Raw genomic sequence first — 26,502 nt, forward strand, 5'->3', positions numbered from 1 at the left:
AGGGAGAATAATTGCTCTCCTTGGCCTCTGATGACAACACAAGAAGCAATGGGCTTAAATTGCAGCAAGGGAGGTTTAGGTTGGACATTAGGAAAAACTTCCCGACCGGGTGAATGAACACTGGAATAAATTGCCTAGGGAGGTTGTGGAATCCCCATCACTGGAGATATTTAAGAGCAGGTTAGACAGACATCTGTCAGGGATGATCTAGACCAGTGGTGCTCAACCTTTTTTAATTTGCAACCCCCAGGGCCAGGAAAATTTTGGTTGGGGACGGGGGGGGGGGGGGGGGGGGCGGCGGAAGGTGCCGGTAACATTTTGTTGCGGCCCCTTTAATTTAAAGTGCCGGTCCGCACCCCTGCTACTCCCCCCACTCCCGCCACGTGTACATTGGGCGCCAAGCTGGGAAAGCAAAATAGCGGCTGGCCCAGCGCTGCGACCCCCCCTAGGAAGACACCCATGGGTTGCACACCACTGATCTAGACATTGCTTAGTCCTGCTGTGAGGCCAGGGGACTTGACTTGATGACCTCTCAAGGTCCCTTCCAGTTCTAGTGTTTTATGATTACAGGGAGGCTTATGCAAAAAGGAGTTTTAGATGAGGCTCTGAAGACATCCAGGCTTAGACTCACTAGAGACAACTCCAGTAGGCCACTGCAACATCCTGGGCCACCAATTGAAAATGCCCTACCTCCTGACATGGACTGCTTCATTCCAAATACCAGCAACTACCAAGAATTGGATAGTGGTGAACTGAAAATGTTCTGGAAGTCAAGTCTCAACTGTCCAAAGGCTGTTAAAATTAAGAATTGGGTTGAGGGCAGGTATGGAGCATATTTTGATGTGCCCTGGCTATTTTTCCGCCTTAGACACTGGGATTCTATGCTGTGTACAAGCTGCAGTTTTCATGTTACCGTGCAAGAAACCTGCATGTTACTGTGCAAGAAACCTGGGACTCCAGTATCTAGGTTCTAGTCTCTTATTTCAGAAGTTGACATGAACTTTAAATTCTATGCCATGTTCAATCACAGAAATGGAAATGTAAGGGGAAGAGCATTTTGTGCCAGTGAAAAGTGAATCCTTGGGCTGACAATGAAGCAGCTGCAAAGTCACATCCAGTGCCCCTTAGGCAGAAGGACATTAACCAGGACACTTAGAAGACGGGAAGGCATCAGGGGCCCTGACAAGGACGTGTACATTCCTGGGGCAGTAGGCAGAGGAATGAAAACTGCATTACTATGTCGTGTATGGCATCAGTCCTGTCATTATTTACACTCTTGATTTACACATTTAACAGAACAAAGCAACATTCTGGACACTTTCCATAGCTGAGGGTAATTCAAGATGAACAAAGTGCACTTAGTTTAATATTCTTCCAATCCCATAGGCCATACAACAAAGACCTGGATGTTGTACCTCTGGAGATGAAGACAGAAAAGGTTTGATGTAGATATTGGAGTCATGCACCTTCAGGTCATGGTCTCCAAGTCCTCTAGTTACTCCAATAGTTGCCATGACACGAGCCTGGAAATAAAAAGAAAAATCATTAGTATCAAAACCACTTCTACACACAGTGCTAATGTAGTAGAGAATTAAAAACTGATTCTGCCACAAAACTACTAGGGCTTTTGGAGGAGTCACTTCTCGTTTTCAGTGTCTCCTCCCCTATTAACTGTGAGTTAATATAGACAGTAACGTTTAATCATTTCACTTTCACAATGTTAACTGCTTATCCACCAGGGTCACACTGACTTTGATTTTACCTTTTCTTCAGGGCTAAGACATTCCCCCCCCCCCTTTGTTCTAAATTAAATCCCACTCTGGATAGAACTGGTGTGGATTTAATATCCACTGCTGCTGCAAATTCCTACTGTCTCAAAATTATATATAGCAATACACACACACACACAGACTGTTAAAAAAGAGAAAAAGATCAGTAAAATAAAAATGTGTATCTCAACCAAAATAAATATTCTCTCTCATTCATCTAAGTCCACAGGAATTTAAAAACACTGAATGTACCTCTCTCTACCATTTCCTTGTCTTTCCCTCCTCTACTCTATTTCCCCATTTCTGTTTATTCTGCTATGTATTATCTAGAGCCTAAACTGTGAGCTCTCTGAGAAGTTTGTTTGTGGAGGGTATAGGACAATGAAGCCTTAATCCCTCTGTAAAGATTCTGTAAGACAGTGGTCCCCAAACTTTAGAGGCTCCCGGGCGCCCGGGAGGTGGGGCCACTCATGCGCCGGGTGCCCGGGAGGTGGGGCCACTCATGCGCTGGGCGCCCGGGAGGTGGGGGCCACTCATGTGCTGGGCGCCCGGGGGCGCACGTCCGGGGGCACGCCAGGGGACTGAGATGCCCTTGCATCTGGCGCCAGCGTGTGCCCTAGGGCCGGGGCTGGGGCTGCCCGAGCGCCTTGTGCCGTGGGCCCGGGGCCGGCGCTGCTGCCCAAGCCACGCGCCTGGGGCCGGCACCGGCACCGCTTGAGCACCGCGCGCTTGAGCGCCCGCATGTGCCCTGGGGCTGGGGCCACTCGAGCGCTGTGCACCCAGCGCTGGTGCGTGTCACGCGCCTGGGGCTGGCGCCTCCCGTGTGCCAGGGGCAGGGCCGGCCCAGGTTGTCAGCGGGTGCCCACAAATGCCCCGGCGGGTGCCATGGCGCCCGCGGGCACCACGTTGGGGACCACTGCTGTAAGAGTCCTCAAGTATGACTACCAATAGAAATACTAAATTATATTAAGTGTATGAAGCACCCAGCATGTTCGTCAAGAAGAGCACTCCATCAGTGGACTATTTTAACAGCTCCTTCTTAAAGCTTTGTCATTTCCTATATGCAATATGCCCCTGACCATCTGAGAAGAGGGAAGATGCTGAGTGTTAGGCAGCTTTCAAAAAGTGGGAATAAGGTAAATATTTAGGACGCATCCCTCTTTTTATTTTCTTTAGGAATACAACAGAAGAATGGCTATGTCATGTTCCTAGCTTCCTCTGAAAATGGAGCCATTTGCAATGAAACAGTCCTGTGATAAGAGGCATCAGAATAATAGTTTTCCATGCCAATGCCTTGTTATATTTGCAGGAGTAAAAAAATTATAGAACTCTGGAATTTGGGTAAGCATCAAACTTCAAACTAAACAACAATAAACCCGAAGGCTTTGTCTACACTGCCAGCTTTTGCCAACAGAGTATGCAAATGAAGTACTGATTAGCATTTTGTCGTTCTTAATTTGCATAATCTATTTGAGCTGTTTTTGCGCGAGGGGTTTTTGCGCAAAAACAAGCTGTGTGGATGTTTCCTTTTTGCGCAAAAACCTCTTTTTGCTCATGATCCTTATCCCTCTCCGGGAAACATCCACACTGCTTGTTTTTGCGCAAAAACTGCTCGAATAGATCATGCAAACAAAGTGTGACAAAATGCTAATCAGCGCTTCATTTGCATACTCTGTCAGCAAAAGCCAGCAGTGTAGCGATAGTCCAAATGTTAGGAGTTAATATTCCCAAAAGGGTCCAAGCAAACTGTTGTCACACTTACATAAACTTGAATGAGTAAAGGAATCTTTAAATCGTTCAGAATAAATACTATGGAAAAAATAAAAATCATTTTAAGCCAAGTGCCCCTTCAATGTAAAATAAAACGACAAAAGTCTTGGAAAAAATGGAACAAATAAGAAATAAACTGGGTAGGAAGGGCAGCCTTGGTAAAGATGCATGTCTTCCCAGAAAATTTTGTTTCAGTACATCTCTGCTGGCATGACTGACATATTAGAAACTATTAAAATTCACATAGAAACATAAGACCAAGGGTGAGTTCTAAGTTCTGTAAAAGTGGATGGAGTAGCTTTCCCTAATTTGTTAATAATAATAATAATAATAATTAAACCACCACCACATAAAATGCGATAAATTGGGATAACAACAGATCATCCAATCATGGGATAACATTCTAACAAGACAGGAGCCCAAATATGGCTATTCATAGTAATTGTTAAGTTAAAAAGAAACATAAGGCACCAAAAACGTAAGATGGATATTTAGTCAGGCCATTTTAGCAGCTCTGGACAAATGTTCTAAATTCTTTGTATTCCTGGGACACAAAGTGAGTATTCACTGTGGGTAAGATTGGGTTGGAAAAGATGTTGATAAGAAAACAACCCAAATGAAAAGATGAGAGAAGGATGCGAACAAAGAAACTGATGTGGGTGAGCAGGTCCCTGGGGAAAGGGAATATTGATTTTCAATATCATAGAACCATAGAACTGGAAGAGACCTCAGGAGGTCATCAAGTCCAGCCCCCTGCTCTAGGCAGGGCCAATCCCAACTAAATCAACCCGGCCAGGGCTTTGTCAAGCCGAGACTTAAACACCTCTAGGGATGGAGTCTCCACTACTTCCCTAGGTAACCCATTCCAGTGCTTCACTACTCTCTTAGTGAAATAGTTTTTCCTAATATCCAACCTGGACCTCTCCCACCACAACTTGAGACCATTGCTCCTTGTTCTGCCATCTGTCACTACTGAGAACAGCCTTTTTCCATCTTCTTTGGAACCTCCCTTCAGGAAGTTGAAGGCTGCTATCAAATTCCCCCTCACTCTTCGCTTCTGCAGACTAAACAGACTCAACACACTCAGCCTCTCCTCAAAAGTCATATGCTCCAGCCCCCTAATCATTTTGGTTACTCTCCGCTGGACCCTCTCCAATGCGTCCACATCTTTTCCACATTTTTGTAGTGGGGGGCCCAGAACTGGACACAATACTCCAGATGTGGCCTCACCAGAGCCGAATAAAGGGGAATAATGACATCTCTGGATCTGCTGGCAATGCTCCTCTTAATGCAACCTAATATGCCATTAGCCTTCTTGGCTACAAGGGCACACTGTTGACTCATATCTAGCTTCTCATCCACTGTAACCCCCGGGTCCTTTTCTGCAGAACTACTACTTAACTGGTTGGTCCCCAGCTTGTTATGCTTGGGATTCTTCCGTCCCAACTTGTCCTTGTTGAACCTCCTCAGATTTTTTGTGGCCCAATCCTCCAATTTGTCTAAGTCACTCTGGACCCTATCTCTGCCCTTAAGCGTATCTACCTCTCCCCCTAGCTTAGTGTCATCCGCAAACTTGCTGAGGATGCAATCTATCCCCTCATCCAGGTCATTAACAAAGATATTGAACAAAACCGGTCCTAGAACTGAACCTTGGGGCACTCCGCTAGAAACCGACTGCCATCCTGACATCGAGCCGTTGATCACTACCCGCTGGACCCGGCCTTCTAGCTATCTTTCTATCCATCTGACCGTCCAATTATCCAATCCACATTCCCTTAACTTGCTGGCAAGAATATTGTGGGAGACCGTATCAAAAGCCTTACTAAAGTCAAGGTATATAACATCCACTGACTTTCCCACGTACACCGAGCCAGTTACCTCATCACAGAAGCTAATCAGATTGGTCAGGCACGACTTTCCCTTTGTGAATCCATGCTGACTATTCCTGATCACTTTCCTCTTCCAAGTGCCTCAAAATGGATTCCTTAAGGATCCCTTCCATGATGTTTCCAGGAACCGAGGTAAGACTGACCGGCCTATAATTCCCCGGATCGTCCTTCTTCCCTTTTTTGAAGATGGGCACTACATTTGCCTTTTTCCAATCATCCGGGATTTCTCCCAATCTCCACGACTTTTCAAAGATAATAGCCAAAGGCTCCTCAATGACATTTGCCAACTCCCTCAGTACCCTCGGATGCACTAAGTCTGGACCCATGGATTTATGAACGTTTAGCTTTTCTAAATAGTTCCTAACTTGTTCTTTACCCACCACGGGCTGTCCATCTTCATCCCATCTTGAGTCACTTAGCGCAGAAGTCCAGGAGCCGACCTTGTCCGTGAATACAGGGGCAAAGAAAGCATTGAGTACTTCAGCTTTCCCCACATCATCTGTCACTAGGTTACCTCCTTCATCCAGTAGGGGCCGCACACCCTCTCTGATCACCTTCTTGTTAACATGCCTGTAGAATCCTTTCTTGTTATCCTTCACATCCTTAGCCAGTCGCAATTCCATTTGCGCTTTCGCCTTCCTGATAACCCCCCGGCATTCTCGAGCTATACATTTAAACCCCTCCCTGGTCATTTGTCCAAGTTTCCACTTTTTGTAAGCTTCCTTTTTGTGCTTAAGTTCACCAAGGATTTCCCCTGTAAGCAAATCCGGTCTCCTGCCATGTTTGCCTCTCTTGCTACGCGTCGGGATGGTTTCTTTCTGTGCCTTCAATAAGGCTTCTTTAAAATAGTGCCAGCTCTCCTGGATTCCTTTCCCCTTCATGTTAGCATCCCGGGGGATTCTGCCCAACAGATCACTGAGGGAGTCAAAATCTGCTTTTTTGAAGTCCAAGGTGTGTATTTTACTACCCTCTTTTCTTCCTTTGGTCAGGATCCTGAAATCTACCATCTAATGATCACTGCTTCCCAGGTTGTCACCCACCTCTACTTCCCCTATTAGTTCCTCCCTGTTTGTGAGCAGAAGGTCAAGCTGCGCACGGCCCCTGGTCGGATTCTTCAGCACTTGTGTCAAGAAGTTATCCCCAACATTCTCCAAAAACTTCCTGGATTGCCTGTGTACTGCTGTATTGGTTTCCCAACAGATGTCAGGGTGATTAAAGTCCCCATGAGAACCAGGGCCTGCGATCTGGAAGCTTCGCTCAGTTGTCCGAAGAAAGCCTCATCTAACTCATCCACTTGATTTGGTGGCCTGTAGCAGACACCAACCACAGCATCACTGCTGTTGTTTGCTCCTTTAAACTTAACCCATAGACTCTCAACAGGTTTTCTCCCTCTTTATACTGGAGTTCAGAGCAATTGTAGTGCTCTCTTACATACAGTTCAACTCCTCCTCCTTTTCTCCCCTGCCTGTTCTTCCTGAACAGTCTATACCCTTCCATGACAGCGCTCCAGTCATGCGAGTCATCCCACCACGTCTCTGTTATCCCTATTAAATCATATTTCTTGGACTGGGACCGGGCCTCCAGTTCTTCCTGTTTGTTGCCCAGGCTTCTCGCATTAGTGTACAAACACTTCACGTAACCAGTTGCTCGCCCTATCTTCTCCATTCGAAACAGGGATCCTCCTTTCTTGCTCGTTCCTCTTTGCATTTCTTCCCAGTATCCGACTTTCCCACTCCCCTCAGGGTTTTGGTCATTGTCCTCCGATGAACCTAGTTTAAAGCCCTCCTAACTAGGTTTGCAAGCCTGCCCACGAAAATGCTCCTTCCTCCCTTCGTTAGGTGGATCCCATCTCTTCCTAACAATCCTTGCGCCCGGAACAGAGTCCCATGGTTGAAGAAACCAAAGCCCTCTCTGCGACACCACCTGCGCAACCACATATTTACGTCCTCAATTCGACTATCCCTGCCCAGTCCTTTCCCTTCAACAGGGAACAATATGTGTAGCTCAAAGATAATTTTTATAAATTATTACTGTAAAGATGGCAGTTGACCCCATAATGTTTTTGCTCCTAGGGCAGTGCTCTGTTGGAGGATTGCAGGTAAAGGGAAAAACTTGTATGTAGGCTGGTTGTAGTCAGGAATTAGATGGATTAGGAAGGAAATTATTAAAAAGATTCATTTTATGACAAAATGCCAGCATCCTAAGGATCCCTTGATCTGCTTCCTTAAAGCTCAAATAAAGGGTCTACATTTTAAGAAGAACTACAAATTAATTACTTTTTTTGTTAGCTGCTAGACCTTGTGTTGCACATTATTGGAGAAACAATTCCTCCTCCTATGGAATTGTTGTATAAAAATACTAATAGTGCTTGTAATGAAAATGCTTTCACACTAAGAACATACATAAGAAGCATCAAAAAGAAGATAGGTATTTAGAATCTTTACCATATTCAGAGTAGGACAGCTCCTTAAAAAGCAAGCCAAAATCTTTAGCCAGTTTCTTTGAATATTAATTTGATCCCAAATTAATAATATACAATTTAGTGTGTTCACATTTTATTTTAATTTTGCTTTAATAAAATGGTTTTTTTTAAACCTGGGGGTTTAATAACGAAGGCAGCAGGATGTTTTTTCATAATAGAGTGCTGCCACATTTTTCCTTTGACAACAAAAGAACCACAAGGCAAACTCAAATCACTCATGTGTCAATAACATGAACAGGTCCTCTCCGAGAACAGAGTAGTTTTAGAGATGAACTTGACTCCCAATGCTCTCTCTACTGGTTCTGTAGTTAAGAGAAACATTTGGAGAGATAAGATGTTTAATTAGCTCACACACCTCACCTACTTGTGAGAACACTTTTCCCTTGAGACAGCAGCCATTCCTCTAAGAACCTTCTGAGCTTTCCTTAATGAATATCAGACCACAGAGAAGTCAGCAATATACTCTCATAGGACAATGAATCCAACATCCCCGCCCAGCAACCTTCCTATTATCTCCCATTCAGGGGAACAGGAATCTGGGGCCACCTCTGAACCAGGTAGCTTATGCTACTGATGCCAGCTAGTGACAGAGCTGACTTTAAACGACCTTACACACTAAAAGACTATCTTCACAAAAAACGAAAAAATAAATTAAAAATAACAGGTGCACAAACACTTCACAAACCAAGAATCAATCCTGTCAAACCTGTAGATAAGCTATAGCAGGTTTGAATCCTGCATAACGAGATTAAATTTGAAGATTGCATATTTCTGTATTCAAATAAGAACCCAAACAGTGGGGAAGTGCTGCTTAGAAACACAGCGAGCATACTAATGTCAGCAAACAGATTTCTGTGTCCTTATATTCATCCTATTGCTACATCTAGCTAAGCTTGCTGGGATCAGAGCTAATAATCTTGCTGTTCATAATCATGCAGTTGGTAACACAGTAGCACATGGATGAAATTACCATTTTTCTGTTAAAAAAAGGGGCATTTTAGTTGTTATTGGAAAGATGCAAGGGTGGTTCATGTGAAAATAGCCTTAGAGGACTCTACTGAGAATGCGTTACCTTTCCCTGAGATCACACCCACCTGCGTCTTCCCTTATGTGAGGATTTCAACAGTGCCCTTTATCTCAAAACACAGTAATTCAGCGTTAAACACACAACTGCTGTTTTAGTCAGCAAACCGCATAGATTTGTGTCTTCTTCACCCAACCTATCTACATTTTAAATCCCTTTTTACAACCAAACCATGAGAGCTATCTGCCCAGGAACAGTAATTTGAGATTGTGCCACTATAGCTTACCTATTTGTAACAATGAAAAATACTCTTACAAACTGCGTGCATGTAAGAAAACAAAGGTAAATTGAGCAACAAATGACCACGGTTTTTATAAAGCTTCCTTTTAGTACACTGCACTTTTCCCTCCCTGCAGACAGAGACTGATTTATGTCAGACACAATATTCTTTCAAGCTGTCAAAATGATCAAATAAAGAGATACTGAGTGGAAAACATTGGACTGCCACAGGCTACAGTACGTGGTAAACAGCACAGAATTCTTTGTCCCTTTGGTTCAAGGAAAGCTCACACGCCTACCTTCTTGCCTTCTCCATATATAAGGGGAAACTTCAAGTCATCCTCCTCAATGCTTTTGTATGCCCTGTGGGGGGACAAACAACATTTTTTTTAAAGCTTGCACTCAATTAGTGACCCAGTGCCCTAACACAAACATCCATGTATATTTTTATTATTTTTCTGGGAGACACTGTCTTTTCAGCAAGCTGCCAATTTGTTTTTGTTTTTTCTGTGCAGAGATTTTTCCTTACAGAACTGTGCTATATGGCCAAAAGAAAAGCTACTGAAAACAACACGAAGCATGTAAAACACCAACCTGTCTTTGTTTTTATTAAGCAGAAGAAAGGTAACTGGAACAGCATCCTAAATAACTAAAGGGTGGGATGAATGATACACTGCTGGTCATCACATCAGCTGTACAATTACACAGTGCAATAAAGAAGAGTGATTGGATTCACATTAATAATCTGAAACTGAGAAACATCAGAGTTTGTAGGTGGCTGGAGTGTGAAATAGTTCTCAGATCCAGTTCTCGCCTTCAGGAGCTGTTTATATCAAACCAAGCTTCATATTGTGGAGAGCTTTAGAAGATATTTAGAGCCCATTTGACCTTGGCTAGGACATGCAAGATTTCCAGAAGTTCTGTGTTTCACAAGCTTCAGAGTTTTAGTCTGTAACAGGAAAAACTTAAAACAACAAATAGTCTGGTAGCACTTTAAAGACTAACAAAATTGTGTTAGTCTGTAAAGTGCTACCAGACTATTTGTGTTTCATAGTAAGGGCTAAAAGATGAGAAAAGAATGAGTTCATCTGCTAAATGGTTATTTTATGTGTGCATACATTTTACATATCTGATTTTTAACAATAACTGGAATAAAAGAATAATAATAATAATTCACCTCCATTCCCTTCTCTACGTGACAATGTGTATTTCCCTTTGCTATTTTCTCCCCTTCTCTCACCCTCTGAATTACCTCAGACACATCACCGGAGAGAACAAATCAGTATTGAGCATGGAACTAGAATGGACAAGTGTGAAAAAGGCATGCACAGTAACGGACCCTCTTGTCAGTCTCACTAGAGCCTCAACACCTAATGTTCAACTCTAGAGCTGGACTGGCTGTTTGAACTCCTGGACTCAAACACAATTAGGTTTAAAAAACATTAAGGTTGTGGCACAAACCAACAGAAGCCAGGAAATTAAAGTTTATGGCTGAAATCCCACACTGAAACCCATCTAACTTAACCCCGCCTGCTACACTAAAATATTGCATAGAGCTGGGATCAATACAGTGCATTACATAACTACATGTACTGCATGACCTTGTGGTCAAGTCAGAATCAAGAAGCAGTGACACAGGCATGTAATTTAAGCCTCCTCTTTACCTTGCCTTGCACGGTCAGCTGGTGTCAAAGTGATCTTTTTCAATGTTCCTTTCCATATTAAAAAATGTAGGTAAATTTACTTGAGTGAAAATAATAAATTGCATATTATGTACCCTATACATTGAAATGGAACAGATAAACAGCCATATAATGAGAGCCACTGGTTTTTGTGAAATCCTTGTTCTGTGTAGCTGTGACTACCCAGATACTGCTGTTAAAGGGAGCATTCATGCTAGACTGAAAAATATCGTTTCAAACTGGGGAAATACTGGTTCTGTTGTAGGAAGTACAAACCATTTTTTTCTCTGTTTTCAGTCATAGCTAGTATAGCCAAAGGAGAATTTCTTGGGTTGATGTTTCTCCACTTTGAGGAGAAATAACTGTCCATTACAAAATGCATGTGATACTCACACCCTAAATAAACAGAAAATAATATTTCTATTAGACACACCAAGAAACCTTGGTGTCTTGATTTAATTCAAAAGGAAAACTAGCTTCTTGATAGAAGGAACAAAGTCAGTTGCATGATAGAAAGAACAAAGAGATACTAGCAGTGTTTCTTAAACTTTTTAAGACAGAGGAACATCAAAATTTTTTTTTGAGGACCACCAAGGATTTTTTGTTGAGCCCCACACCCAAAAAAAGGTTGCCTGCCCCTTTAAGGGCAGCCATTTTGAACTCGTGTGTCACAGAACATAATTTAAGAAACACTGTACTAGCAGAATATGGCCTGCAGGCTGGATCCAGCCAGGGGACGCTGTGGGGAGTAGTCCCAGGCAGGCTCCCTGCTTGCCTTACCCCACCCAGGCCTTATCTAAGGGCACATCTAGACTACGTTTTTTCCCCCTGAAAGGAGATATGCAAATTCGGTGCTAATTTGCATATCTTCTTCTGATCGGTTTTTGAAAGCAGGTTTTTCAAAAGTGAAAGTAGTCTGGACACGTTTTTTCAGAAAAAGCCCTTTTTCGAAAACCCGCACTTCCTAAAAAACTAGGGTTACGCGGTTTTTCGAAAAAGTTTTTTTTTCCAAAAAAAAAAACCCATCCAGACTACTTTCACTTCAGAAAAACCTGTTTTAGAAAAAGCAATCGGAAGAAGATATGCAAATTCTCACCACATTTGCATATCTTCTTTCAAAAAAACCCTGTAGTCTAGACATTCCATAAGTGATGTCTTCCTTGAGAAAGAACAAAGAGGAGAGTAACAGAATCTGTGTCTTGCTTGGATTTTCTAAGGGGGATGGAAACAGATCAAACAGAGTTTGAAAGGAAGAGATCACCTCATGTGCAACCTTAGGGCTAGCATGACAACAGGCTCTAAACTCTGTATATGGAGCTGTATGTAGGGTGCTTCCCATGAGCAGCCTTGGGAGGATTTCAAACACCTACGTCCAGTGTACAAGGTAGTCTCAGTTCCCCAGTGTATCTGAACAGAACTGGCATGGAAACAATCGTAGCTCCCTCATTCCCAGCTGCCAGTATCTGGGAAAAAGCTACAAGGTGAGCAACTTGATCTTAGGTAACTGGTGCATGGTCTTAAGAGTCACCAATTCCTCACTTGCTCTCTATTTTGCTTCCATCAGAGTGTAACTATAGCCCAGAAAAAGGATGCAGATTACTTCCTCCCCACCATAACTTGCCTTCCCTGGGGCATGGCTATTGCAGCTCCACTCCATACTTACTCTGGAGCACTTCCAATGCTCAGCGAAACCCAAAATTCAGGCAGGAGCCCAAAGCAAGCCCCAGAGAAGACTGGGGAGGTTTCATTTCCTAGTACAGCTGTGTTATGGCCAGTTAGAATCTGACACTTAGTAACCAGGATGTTATGTGATTCCACATTCCATACTGGAGGGGTCCAAATGGCTCTCATATCATAAGCTAGTAAGGCCAACAATCCATAAAGATTTCTACACTAATATTTATGGCCTGTTATACTATATATATTTCAAATAGCAAACATGATTAAGCCCTGGGACGAACTCCCTGAGAATTTCCCTATTACTGACAAACTAGCCTGAACTTGAGTCGCAATGCTACAGAAAAGTTAAAAATGCTTAAGCCTCTGGTTCTCCCCTTGCACCCTATGCTTTAAGTTGCTTGGCGCATGGACCATGTCTGTCTTTATGCCTTCCTAGACAGTGCCAGACACACAGTTGGTGCTAAAATTAGATAACATTATGAATAACTTGTTATTAATTCATCATTAATTTTGTTATGTATTCATTACCATAACAACTAAGGAACTTCCAATTGGGCATTAAGCAATGTTGTTTGCTTTTTCATTTTCTCCCCAAAGGGAGATGCCTGTGTCACAAAGTTCAGGCCTGCAGGAGAATGATAAAGGACAATTTTTCAGCCAGCAGCTCAGTGAATCCACTGGGGAAGAGGAAGGAAACTGAAGAGCCTATCGATTTATACTGTGGGAAACCTACTGTTGATTTCACACAAGCTACAACCTTCTGGTCTATTTCACTTGCCTTGAAGAAATAAAGTTGCATTTATGCCTGCTTGTATTGTTTATAGAGAAAAGGCAGTATATATAAAGATACTATGTAACCATTGGTATGTTATAAAAACTGACATATACAGAGGCAGAGGAACCTTCCATCTGGTAAAAAATGCCAGCTGTCTTCAGACATGACATCCAACCTAAGCTCCCATAACAAAACAGATGCAGTTTGGTTGCAACTTGTAATGAAATGCTAAGCTGTACTGTCCTGTTCAGCCACTAGGTGGCTTCTTCATTTAAATAAGCTTCTGCCTTCCCTGGTAGAGCATCAAAAAACCTTATGATGAACACACTTGGTGTGCACAAGTAAGTTCTATAGCCAGTTCATGTGTGGTATAGAAGAACATGACATGGCGTCAGGAGTAAATCAAGAATAGAAACAGAAGGGAAAAAACCAATGGTTTCAGGAAGAAGGGAAAAAAAGCAATAAATAATACAGGTGTTGACTTAATTTTTCTGTGTGAGTGCTCTATGTCTCTTTTGCCCCAGAGCTCCATACCCACTCTGCCTTTTCCTTCCCCCTCCCTCAGTGTCTCAACCTCACACTGCCTCCTCCTGCCACCCAAGAGCTGATGGGAAGGTGGCTGGTGGATGCTGAGCATCTACTTTTTTTTTTTTCCTGTGAGGGCTTCAGCACCAGAGGACCAATGGGTTATTGGATTAGCAGATAAAAACCCTTCCAAGAAGCTATAACCGAAGACAAATTTAACTATTCAAACAGCAAGATATTCTGAAGTGGTGAATCAGCAAAATCTAGAGAAATCTGACAAAATTAAAACACATGAAACTTGCTTAGAAATTGTAAATAGACACATGTTAAATGTCATCCTCGTAAAACCCCTGAGGCAAGCAGAACTTGCATAGCTGCACAAGGTTTGGGAAATAGTCATATTCAAAGAAATAATGCATGTCCAGATAGAGGCACATGGTGTAATAAATACATGAAATATGGAGTTTTTTAGCTGTTTGCCTCACCAAAACAGTCAGGGAACTGACTCACATTATAGATAATCAAGAGCCAAGGTTTCTGGGATTTCTTACTTACCTTGAACATTCACGGCAAGACTACTGACTTTAAAATTAACTGTGATATCAGCTCCTTCATTATCTCAGAAGTGACTAAAAATCAGATTCAATCTCTTCCAGAGTGGAAGTCACCGTATACAGCTGCATAGGCTAGTTCACCACAGAAACAAATTACAAAGACCAAAACAATGCTTTCATTATGCATGTGATCAAAGGATCAAAAGCCAGCAACCTTCTCTGCCCCAGAATGGCAGTCACAATGAGCAGGGGAAGAAAGGTAGAATGGGCAGTGGACATGATGGTACTGGATTTCTGAAAGACGATCCCGTACAAATCAATTTAAGAGACAATGCTGAACTGTATAGTGTACAAACACATTTACGAGACAGACCTTGGGAGAATCTACTTGCAGATTTAGACAACATTTTTACCTGGTCATAGTGGAATACTTTCCCAAATATGTAGAAATAATGTATTTGAAAGATATAGCCTGCCATAGTGCTATCGAGAAATTAAAGTGACTTTGCTAGTATTAGTCCATATGATGGACAATAGATCGTAATTCACTGCATCAGAATTTAAGTAATTCAGAACAAAACAGGACTTTGAACATACTGTTAGCAGCCCACATTAGCCATAAGAAATGAAGAGTCAGAGAGCTGAACAGACACCCACAAAAGACTTACGGCAGGATGGTCCATTATTTGCTCTTCTGAGTTTTAGATCAACACACAGTAGCTATAAGATACACTCCAGCACAACTCCTGATGGTAAGACAACTCAGAACGACTGTTCCAACTCTGGAAAAGAATCAAGTGACCACTCTAAAGAGAATAGCCAAATTGGATTAAAAGGCTCACAGAGCTTATGTACAGCTGAACCTGGTGACTGTGTTCATGTCAGACTGAATGGAGAAAAAGGATGGATAACTCCAACAGTCGTAAAGAGAAAGAATTCAGCACCCAGATCATATGTGATCGAAACTGACAGTGGAGAGTTCAGTAGAAACCATTGACATCTCCAGTTTGTTTCTCAGAAGGAACAACGAACAGAACAAACTACAGATGGCAGCTGCACAAGAAGACGATGACTCAAAGATCTGAAACCAACCACCACAAATCATTGCAACTCATGGACAGACAAATGACCAAATTATTACACAGTTGGCTCATGTAATTAGAAAACCAGTGTGATCAGAGACACTTGACAGACTGATATGTGCTCAACCTCAAAGACAGCATTAAGGATGTTAAGAGGCAGGTAATCCACAAATCATGTAGTTGATAACATTTTTATCCACTATACGATTAGTCGATAAGGGAAGGCTTCCTCAGTCGTAGCTCACGCCAAGTCCAGGAGCTACCCCCACTTTGGCTTTGCAGTTTAAATGTAGGAAGAACCAATTGCACAAGCAGCCCAGCTCCTACTATATTTACACTACAGAAGCGCATTGGGGATAGGTACTGGACCCTGCGCAAGCCGGGATTGCTGTTACTGGAGCATCCTCTGCCTGCAGACAGCATTGGCTATTGCAGACAGGAGCTGTGCTGGAGCAACATCTGCCTGTAGTGAGCTCAGGCTGCCAAGGACAGGGGCTGCTTTGTGGCAGCATTCCATGCCATACCCCATGTTGCTGTCTCTGATAGAAGCAGCAATACGGAGCGGGGGAAGAGGCAGATAGCATTGCAGCGACAGTGCTGGGGGAACCAGCTTTTAAGCTGGCTCCCCCAAACACCAGCTCCTGCTTCCCCCCTTTGCTGCCTCTGATACAGTAATTGACTACTCGCTTTCATCCTTAGACAACATGATAGGGTCACAATATTGTAAACGGCTGGAATGTAGAACTCACAAGGATAAATGTAATGGAATGCTGAACTGCACTATACTTTTCAGGAGGCGCAATATTTACCTTATCCAAATGAACCTCAGCCACACTTATCAGAGCATTAAACGATGTTATGAAGAACACATCTGGTGTTGTTAAGCAAGATCCATATCTGCTACAGAATTGGCTACAAAGTATGAATTATCTACAGAGTTACATTTGGCATCAGTATCAACATTTTGGAAAAATGGCCCAAATTGTGTCAGGAGCCAAAAGAAGTGCCGAAACTATAAGCAACTAAGGATGTTTAACATAATATTTAACTGGCTAACTGATTAAAGGGGCAGTGGGGGGGGAGGGCACTCCAACCCGAATAGGCTGGAGTGGCTCCTTCCCACCACGGCCAGGCTGGAGCAGCCACACACTTGTGGACAGGAGTTGCCCAGCTGGGCTGGAGTGCCCTGTACCTGCGGCAGGCCCCGCAGGACTGGAGCAGCCCCCAGGAGCTGTTCTAGTCCCCACTGGTTAATCAGAACCATTCATATCCCTAGAAGCAACCAGGATCTAGATGTTGCTACTCATACATTAACTGTAATCTAGTCTAAGTACAATGCAGAAAATTGGGTGGACACTGCAAAATGTTTTGCACAGGGCAATCTATGGAACAAACTTCCACACACTGAGAATGACAGCAGGTACCACAAAGCATTTGTTAAATAGTTAAAATCCTCTAAAAGTTTATAAATCCCCACAGCTTCTCTTTTAGGCACAAAGACCCAAATTTTGAAAAATAGGAATCTGAAGTTAGGAGCCAAAATTTCATACTTTGGAGCCTGCCTGGTTTTCATAATTCCTGCATGCCCAATAAATTCTACTGACATCAGTAGGCACTGGTAGGTGGTATATTTTTTTTGGGGGGGGGGAGGGGAGAACTCAACCGGGAACCCAACTGTTAGTGCCTAAATTGGGATTAGTACCAGAATACTGTCTCATCTGTTAGTTTTCTACATGCACAACTTGTAAATTGGCTTTGTAAAGAAAACAAAAAGTGGTACTTTAAATCAACTTTGTTTAAATATACTGTTTTGAAAATTGAATGAATTTATCACCAGTGAAAATTGTTGTAGTGACATCCTAGGGATGAACACTGGTCATGCAAACAAGGGCTGGTAACATGCCTCAGCCCTACTCTGGAAGGCTCAGCTCTGTGGATGAGAGAGTAGTTCAAATCTCATGTCCATCCCATTCTTTGCTTTATTACTGAGTCTGACTACAAGCTGCCACAGCCCATTGCAAATCCCTCCAATGAGACATTCAGTACAAACCTGAAAAAACAATCCAATGGAAACAGCTAATGGCACGTGGTATGATTTCAAGGGAATATTACTTGACACACAACTTTACGAGCCACTTATGTTAAGCAAAAAGAAAGGACAGCAGTTTTAGACATGATCTGTTTACAGTGATAAAAAATTAGGGGCATCCATTTAAGACAGGTTTGAAAAGACAAAGCCAGACAGGTTTGAGAATAATCAGTTCTCCATACCCTGTGCTACTTCTTTCTAACCAACATTCCCAGTGCATTTAGCTACAGAGTGGAGTTTAATCCTTGAGCAATCTATACCCAAAACTGACTAGAAATGATCCTCTATTTACAGGCAGTCCCCGGGTTACGTACAAGATAGGGACTGTAGGTTTGTTCTTAAGTTGAATCTGTACGTAAGTCGGAACTGGAGTCCAGATTCAGCCGCTGCTGAAACTGACCAGCGGCTGACTACAGGAAGCCCGAGGCAGAGTTGCTCTGCCCCAGGCTTCCTGGAATCAGCCTCTGATCAGTTTCGCCAGGCTGAATCTGGACGCCAGTTCCGACTTACAGACAGATTCAACTTAAGAACCCCAGGCGTCCCCAAGTCAGCTGCTCCTGAAACTGATCAGCGGCTGATTCCAGGAAGCCCGGGGCAGAGCAACTCTGCCTCGGACTTCCTGTAGTCAGCCGCTGGTCAGTTTCAGCAGCGGCTGACTTGGGGATGCCTGGGGCAGAGCAGCTGGGGTGCTGCTGGGTTGCTCCAGTAGCACCGCGGTCCCGCCTCCCGGGTCCTCCGAGGCTTTGATCTGCGTCTCCCTGGTCTGCTGGAGACCAGCAGACCAGGGAGACGGGGAGCAAAGCGGAGCAAAGCTGCGGAGCACGCCGGCAGCAGGACAGCCGCGGCGCATCTGGGCTGTCCGCTACCTGCGTGCTCCCCAGTTTTGCTCCCCGTCTCCCTGGTCTGGGGAGACGTGGAGCAAAGCCGTGGAGCATGCAGGCAGCGGACAGCCCAGACGCACCGCGGCTGTCCCGCTGCCGGCGTCCTCAGTGGCTTTGCTTCCCGTCTCCCTGGTCTGCTGGTCTCCAGCAGACCAGGGAGATGGGCAGCAAACCCCGTTCGTAACTGCGGAGGATCCACGTAACTCGGGGACTGCCTGTACACCTCTCTGGCTAGAAGGGAAACAAAGGTTGTGATCAATTGCTTGAACAAACGGTGTTCAAACCATTAATCTCCAGGAATTAGTCTCTGGTTCTCTGTATAGTGTATTTGATTCCTGCCACTGAGTCAGAATAATTATCCACTTATTCCCATTCCTTCAATCAAGAGAAATGTTAGTTCACTATGGTTAAGGAACACAATCAAGCAACTCAAACCCTGATCCAGGAAAGTATTTCAATATGTGCCTGAATTTAAGCACATGCTTATTTGCTTTTTCTGGATAAGGGCCTTGGTTAGGAAGGACCCTAAATATGGATACAGGTGTCTGATGTTAAGCAGCTTTAGAAAATGTAATTTTCTTATGCCTCAGTTTGCTAATCACTCATCTTCATGCCAAGAGGTTGGATGGGTGTGTACAAGGTAAACTGAAAACCTGACATGGAAGGTGCAAAAGAGGAGTAAAATGTATTTATAAAACCTGCCCAATGTAGGTGGCAATAGGGAGGAGGAAAATGGAAAAAACAAGCAACCATAACCAAAGAAAAGATTTTCAAACTAAAATATATTTGAGGAGGTAAAGTCCATTTTTACAGAGACCTCAACAGAGTTGGGTCTGTTGCGCAAACAATGGGGAACTGCTATTGCATCTTGCAGCTTTACTTTTCTCCTTTCCGTGCGGCAATGACTATTACTTGTCTGTTTTGTCTTTGTTTTATCCTGCCCCAAAGACACTGGCTCAGTTTCTGTGGCATGTGTGCACTTGGGAAAGTGGAGCCATTCATCATTGTCAGGAGATGTGCTGTACACAGCAGGTCAGGTCTCATCCCCCGCTGCTCCTGCAGCCAGAGCTGCAAATCTTGAAAACATGCAGAACATGCACATTGCAAACAACCATTTATCATTAGAGAGCTGTGCTCCAGACAGCCAGGCGATGAGCTGCCTCCTCCGTGCACAGAAAAGAACCACTTCCCAGCCCCTCTCCCATTACAGGAGCTATGCAAATGACTAATTCACCTTGCTATTTTCTCCCGGTTTGCTAGTAGCTCTGGATTACAGTTCCTGCTGCAAAAATGACATCCTACCCCACTTTTCTCTAGAAAGGCCTAAAGCTGCCAAGGTGGCTCTAATCATTAAATTATGAAAATGTAAGTCGCTGGGAGGAAATTAATACCAGGCACAACCAGGAAAAGGCTGCTTTCTTGTGAAGTAATTATGAAATTAAAATTTGATCTCTCCCTGGCAGTTCTCCAAAGGATATGAGACTGGGGTCTAAGCACAACAATAGTCAGAATTTCAACAGAGGAAGCACAGTGGGTTCTACTAGACAAAAAAAGCCCATACAATACTAATAAAAATATGAACTTTTTATGGTAAGTTGAATGAATATGGCTAAAAGGTGTAATCAAGCGGGTGAAGTTGCAGGGTTTGCTGACTTCCAATTACTCTTTACAACTTGGAGTCAAGCTGTTAGGAAATGCAGCTTATCTGAATAAGACTAATAATGCTAAGTTAATTAGACCCACAGGCATTGACCAGAAGATAAATTCAGGCTTAAAAGAGGGACACTGTCACTTTAAATACTGCCTTGGGATCCAAGGGAAAGCTAATGAGGAGTGTCAGTTGGGGCTGTTTTATTAGGTAGTTCTCTAGAGGATAAAGCCTGAGGTTTCTGTAACAAGGTTTCTGTGCTTGATTCAATAAATCAATTTATATTAAACGGGGGTGCAGCGCTGGCCTTGGCTTCATAAAGCACTCTGTGGCATTTCTCAATCTGCTTATCCACTTCTCTGTCAGGCTACCTGAATGTGCTGTCAGAGGACACTGAACAGAGCAATAAAGGATAAGACATCGTCCACCTTGACAATATTTGTTCAAATCAACCTGCATGTTCCCAACCAAACCATGCACAATTGGCTCTCTGTGTAGGATTTTGGGTTCCTGTTAAGTGATTAAGACTTTATTTTTGAGAGCTGAAGTGTGAGCTACAGACATCAATGCAGGCTACACAATAAAAGCAAAGGTCATCCATCCCAAATAAAATTTAAAAAAAAACCCTCACTTTAAACTCATTTCATTAGATGATCAGAGTCCGAAAGACCTTTCCCCTTCAAAAGAAAAGAGAGCTTTAAATTAGTTGGAAGCATTCCATGGAGTGGACAATATTGACTCTAGAGCAGGCCTGGGCAAAATACAGCCTGCGGGCTGGATCTGGCCCGCCAAACCACTGGATTCAGCCCGCAGAGGCAGCGGGGAGCCCCAGGCAGGCTCCTCTGCTTGCCCCGCAGCCTCACGCATCGTGCAGAAACACAGCTGCTAGGCTCCGCTTCTGTTTTAAAACTGGAGGGGAGGAGGAAAGTTTTAGGAGCTGCCCCACCCGCAGCACATTCCTATTGGCCGGTTTCTGGCAGAAACCAGCCAATGCGAGCTGCTTGTTGGAGTAACAGGCAGCCAAGAAGAATCATGCCCCCTCTTCCTCAACTCAGTTATTCATGAAGCACATGGCCAGGCTGGCTGGAAAACATTTTAAGTCTGCAGGCAGGCAGGCTAGTTTGGCAGAAGTCTCTTGGTCACAGCCTGCTTCTGGCACCTCAGCCCTTTCCTGCCCCAACTCTCTGCTCCCCACCCCCCAACTCAACATACCCAAACCCTCTGTCCCCCTCTTACACCTATACCCCTCCCAGATCTGGCACCCCCAATCTCCTGCTCCAGATCACAATCCCCTCCTACCCTAGGTCACATTCCAAACCCCTGCACTCCAGTCCCCTGCCCTACGTCACAACCACCTGCTTCATCCCAACTCCCTCCCAGACTCCAGTCTCCCTCCTGCACCCCAGTCCCTTACCCCAAGCTCCCTTCTGCACCCAACCGCCATCCCAGACCCTACATCTCCTCCATTAATATCCTCGAAGAGTGCAGCCCTCAACCACTTTCCAAAATCTTGGAGTGGCCTCCCCCCCCAACAAAAATAATTGCCCAATGTTATTTGTTTAGCGCTAGTCCTAGAATACAATCCTTTTTTGGTTTGGAGTAAGTCACACACAGGAATTGCTCCCAAAAATGTGATAACCACTGGCAGCTAACCGTAAACAATCATAATACCTCTCAGAGAAAGCAGATCTGGGCACAGCTGTACAGTTAGTTACACAGAATGCTCAGATGCTGCTTGTGACTTCTATTCACTTCATTTCTAGTTTTAATCCCTTAAATATAGGTGGGACAGCAGCTTGTTAGAACATTTTCAATCATATTAATTGTATCAAAGCCAAAATATTTTCCAAAGTTTTGGTCATTTCTGACACAAAAAACTTTCCTGATTCAAAAAGCTCAGGTTTCAGTCTCAAAACAGCCATTTCTACACAGTTCTGTTTTCGCAAAACCATTCCAAAGGTTTGAATTTTGGCACTATGAAGTCTGAAAACAAATTCTGAAACCTCACAAGCTGCCATGCAGCCACCAGACTTTATAGCCACAGGTGAAGAAACATCACTGGTGTATCTGTTGCCTCACGGACAGCCCAGCAGGACATGTGGAAAGATACCAGACATGCTCTCTTCATGATAAGGTTTAACTTCTACCAGCCATGGGCCTGAGAACCCAGTACCACCGATCCAGCTGTGAGAAACTGTTCTTTCAGCTCAGTAATACAGACATCTGCCAGAAAATTGCAGCTTGAGATGGCTCAGAGGCTTGTTCAGCAGGAGACAGAGCTCTTAAGATACAATGCCAGCTACAGTATATATCCCGTGATGGCTGCTTGACACAACGCCGAGGGGGGTGACTTGCATTAAGCTCCCACCTAAAGGCTATAATTGAATTTTTGGCACAAAATCTGAACAGAAGGGAGACAAGTTTGGAGTGGGGGCGGGGTAGAGATTGGGGGAGAAGGGAAAGGGTTGGTCTCAAAGCAATTACATGCAGCATTAGACTAGTATGAGGCAGTGCATGTTGTTGGATCAATGGCTGTCCTAACGCTATGAAGAAGCTTGGCAGCTCTGTTACCACTGTGAGCTGCTGAAACAAAGCCAGTGGAGAAACTTCATGGAGGGAAAAAAGAAAAAAGAAACGAAGCCCAACTGCTTTGTGACAGTCCCAGAGACAATAACCTCTTGTAATCCAAACAAGCTGGCCAAGCCAATCTATTGTTGAGACTCTGAAAAGCTCCAGACCACAGTAGAAGGGAAAAAATTACAATCCTATAGCTTCTAGCAGAAAACACAGAAAAACACCCTGAATTTTTAAAATAAAGTGCAGTTCCTTTTTCAAAAGAAACCCTGAGGGCTATGTATTACACCGCAGGAATTTGTAAGTTTCCCTTGCACTCAATAATTGTGTGTGAGAATGAGTGTTTCTCTTTCTAAAACCTCCCCGTACATCTACTCACTCATGCAGGAGATATACTGATCAAAGAACTGCCAATGAATTCCACACACTCCTCCCTGCCCTATGCCCCTCTCTCTTTTCAAATTTGGCAGAGGTTTAGTAAACCAGGCTCTACCATAATGAATCTTCCGGAAAAGGAAAGGAAAGAGATATTGGCTTAAACACCATAATAGCTACCCTAACTCAAGGAAGGAAAAAGGAGAAGCAAGCAACCTGAGGAGAGTAATCATCACGATGAATAACAATAGTCACTGAGCTTGTAGGTATGTTAGATTTTTAACATGAACCATTTTTAGCCATTTCAAACTACAGGCAGTCCCCGGGTTACATACAAGATAGGGACTATAGGTTTGTTCTTAAGTTGAATTTGTACGTAACTCGGAACTGGCTCCAGATTCAGCCGCTGCTGCTGAAACTGACCAGGGGCTTACTACAGGAAGCCCGAGGCAGAGTTGCTCTGCCCCCAGCTTCCTGGAATCAGCCACTGATCAGTTTCAACAGCGGCTGAATCTGGAGCCTGGGACAGAAGAGCTGGGGCGCTGCCGGGTAGGTCCCCCCAGGACCAACCCGGCAGCACCCCAGCTGCTCTACCCCAGGCGTCCACAACAAAAGCCTGGTCTGCTGGGGGGGGGGGGGGGGCGCAGCTAGTGCGCCCCCCCCCCAGCAGACCAGGGAGACCCGGAGCAAAGCCACAGAGGCGCAGGACCCCACCGCCTCCAAGGCTTTGCCCCGGGTGTCCCTGGTCTGCTCGGGGTGTCCCTGGTCTGCTGGGAGGGGTCCCGAGCAGACCAGGGACACCCGGAGCAAAGCCTTGGAGGCACGGGACCCCGCCGCCTCTGCGGCTTTGCTCGGGGTGTCCCTGGTCTGCTGGGGACCACCCCAGCAGACCAGGGACACCCGGAGCAGCTTTTCTTGCCCCGGAGGACGCGGTGGCGGGACCACTGCGTGTCTGGGTGGTCCCGCCGCCCGCGAGTTCCGGGGCGAGAAAAGCCCCGTTCGTAAGTGCGGATCCGACATAAGTCGGATCTGCGGAACTCGGGGACTGCCTGTACTGAAGTGAGGGGCCTGTTTAATGAGCTAAACAGAGGACTCCTGCCTAGATTATTACACAAGAATACACAGGTAGTGGGGAAGCACAACTTCCTTGACCAAGCACATTTAAACCTGAAATGGCACCCTTATCAGCTAAGCTTCATGAGGCCATAACAGGCCTTTCACCATTTGATTGTTTTTAGCTCTGACAGAGAAACAAGAGAGACTGCTTATAAACTAGCACTGGCCTTGGTCTGAAGTTGAGTATCTTGCAGCCATTTTCTCAGACTGATGACTCCAGTATAAAAGTGGCCCCTCCTCTTTACTGACATTAAATACAAGGGTTAGATGGGAGCTGTAGCATCATCTTCCATTTGCATTTTTGTGGCTCTGGCCATTACCCTTGTTCTTCAGCTCTCAGTTCACCACAGATGTACTGAGGTGTGAATTTCTAATTATGAATTAACACAGGTGTGGCCAACCCATTACAGACAAAGAGCCAAATAGTGGTGGATACAGTGCAAAGAGCCGAGGGAAAAAAGTTGTTGAGGGAAAAAAAACAAAAAAAGGCCGGCCATTGCCCTTTTAAGAGCAGAGCAGGCATTGCCCTTTTAAGGTGCCCATTTTGAAGGCAGCCATTTTGAAGTCTGCACGGGACGCTGCGATTCTGTCTCTTTCAGACAGAAACACGCTGCCCCTTTCAGAGTCACGGGTGCGGGAGCCGCAATTTTTTCTTTGAAGAGCCGCATGCGGCTCGCAAGCTGCGGGTAGCCACCCCTGAACACACGTTAACTAACAGAACTGGAAACTACAGTGTAAATACAATGCAAATGTTTGTTCCAATGTTTGTTGCTAGTTGTGTTTAATCCTAACCTAGCAACAGCGACCTGTATGCAGTCTAGGCTGAAATGTGTAACTCTGTTAACACGCGTTAAAATGTGACTAAAAATTCAAGTGTGGACTTACCTTAGGCAAAGAGAACATCAACAATGAAGACCTGCGAGTTGACAGAGTTTATACACAAGCATTAATGGGGACACAGGATATTGGACTATCCAATATGGCAATCCCTATCTCCAACAGAGGCCAATGCTAGATGCTTCAGAGAAAGGTACAGGAAACCTCATAATCCTTAAGAGTTAATCTTATGTTATGGGAGAGGGGAACAGAAGCTCCTAATATATCTCCTTTATACCATTCATTATTTGATACTGTCATGTCCCCTCTTAGGCATCTCCTTTATAAAGCTATTTGCCATTTCCCTCCAATCTCCTCATATTCAGGGGTGGCCCTAGACTACTGCCAGCAACTGGCGCCCTAGGCGAACCATGTAATTGGCACCCCCACCTCCAAACCCCTCAATGATATTGCGCCACCATTTGGCGCCCCATTTAACTTGACGCCCTAGGTGACTGCCTAGTTCGCCTATACGGACGGGCCGCCCCGCTCTTATTTATGTCCCTAAACACACCTCTAATTTTGCAAATGTTCTCTTTTAGGTAGGACGAGAAGTGCTGTACATCACACTGAGATTAGGACATATAATTGATTTATATAATATCAAAATATTATCTGAATTATTCATCATCTGTTCCTTATTCATCCTGATATTGTATTTGCCTTTTTGATGACAGGTTCACAACTCCATTGAGCAGTTCACAATGATGACCAGATTTTGCCTGTGTCAATATTGTTAATTTTGAACCCTATAAGGCCGTGGTCACCAACAGGTTGATCACAATTGACTGGTCAATTGCGAGGCCTCGACCAGCCGATCGTGAGGCATCCTGTCCACCCCGCCCCCATTTCCCTCCCATCCCTGAGAAGCCCCACTACCTACCTCAAGTGAAAATGGAGGTAGTGTAGGCTTCCCAGGGATGGACAGAAGTCCCGCAGCTTAGCGCCACTTCTGGCAATTCCGGAGGTAGCGCTAGCTGCTCTGCCTGGTGTACTGCGGGAGGGAGCATCGGCTCCCTGCACAGCACAGGAGAGGTGCGTCAGCCCCGGGAGAGGCGTGCGCGCGGCGGTTGGCCCCGGGGCAGGCGCACGCGGGGCTTCCCTGCGCCGGCGGGAGGGGTCGGCCCCGGGGCAGGCATGCACTGGTTTCCCTCTGGGGGTGGGGAATCCTGGGAGGAGGCAGATACGGGGGAGTCTCTGCCTCTACTGGTACTTCACTCCCCTGCCCCCACTCCCCAGCCACAGAACTCTGTCTCCACTCCCCTGGCCCCACTGCCTGAACTCAGTCCCCACTCTCCTGTCCCCAGCTACAGAACTCTGTCCCCACTCCCCTCCCCAAACACAGTCCCCACTCCCCTGTCCCCAGCCACAGAACTCTGTCTCTATTCTTGTCCCCACTGGCACCCTGTCCCCAGCTGCAGAAACCTGTCCC

The 26,502-nt window shown here is 44.7% G+C and overlaps 1 protein-coding gene across 2 annotated transcripts in view; it reads right to left on the bottom strand.

Moving 5' to 3' along the window:
* The window catches only part of PPM1H (protein phosphatase, Mg2+/Mn2+ dependent 1H), a 194,880-nt gene that overhangs the window by 21,205 nt on the left and 147,173 nt on the right, over window positions 1-26,502 (bottom strand). For both annotated transcript variants that reach the window (XM_075930876.1, XM_075930885.1), the window contains exons 7-8: window positions 9,513-9,576; window positions 1,416-1,523 (exon numbers count right to left, since the gene is read on the bottom strand). In XM_075930876.1, coding sequence (XP_075786991.1) covers window positions 1,416-1,523; window positions 9,513-9,576 — 172 coding nt within the window. The remainder of the gene's footprint in view (window positions 1-1,415; window positions 1,524-9,512; window positions 9,577-26,502) is intronic.

The sequence above is a fragment of the Pelodiscus sinensis genome, chromosome 1 (genome assembly GCF_049634645.1).
Source record: "Pelodiscus sinensis isolate JC-2024 chromosome 1, ASM4963464v1, whole genome shotgun sequence".
NCBI classification, from domain to species: Eukaryota; Metazoa; Chordata; order Testudines; family Trionychidae; genus Pelodiscus; species Pelodiscus sinensis.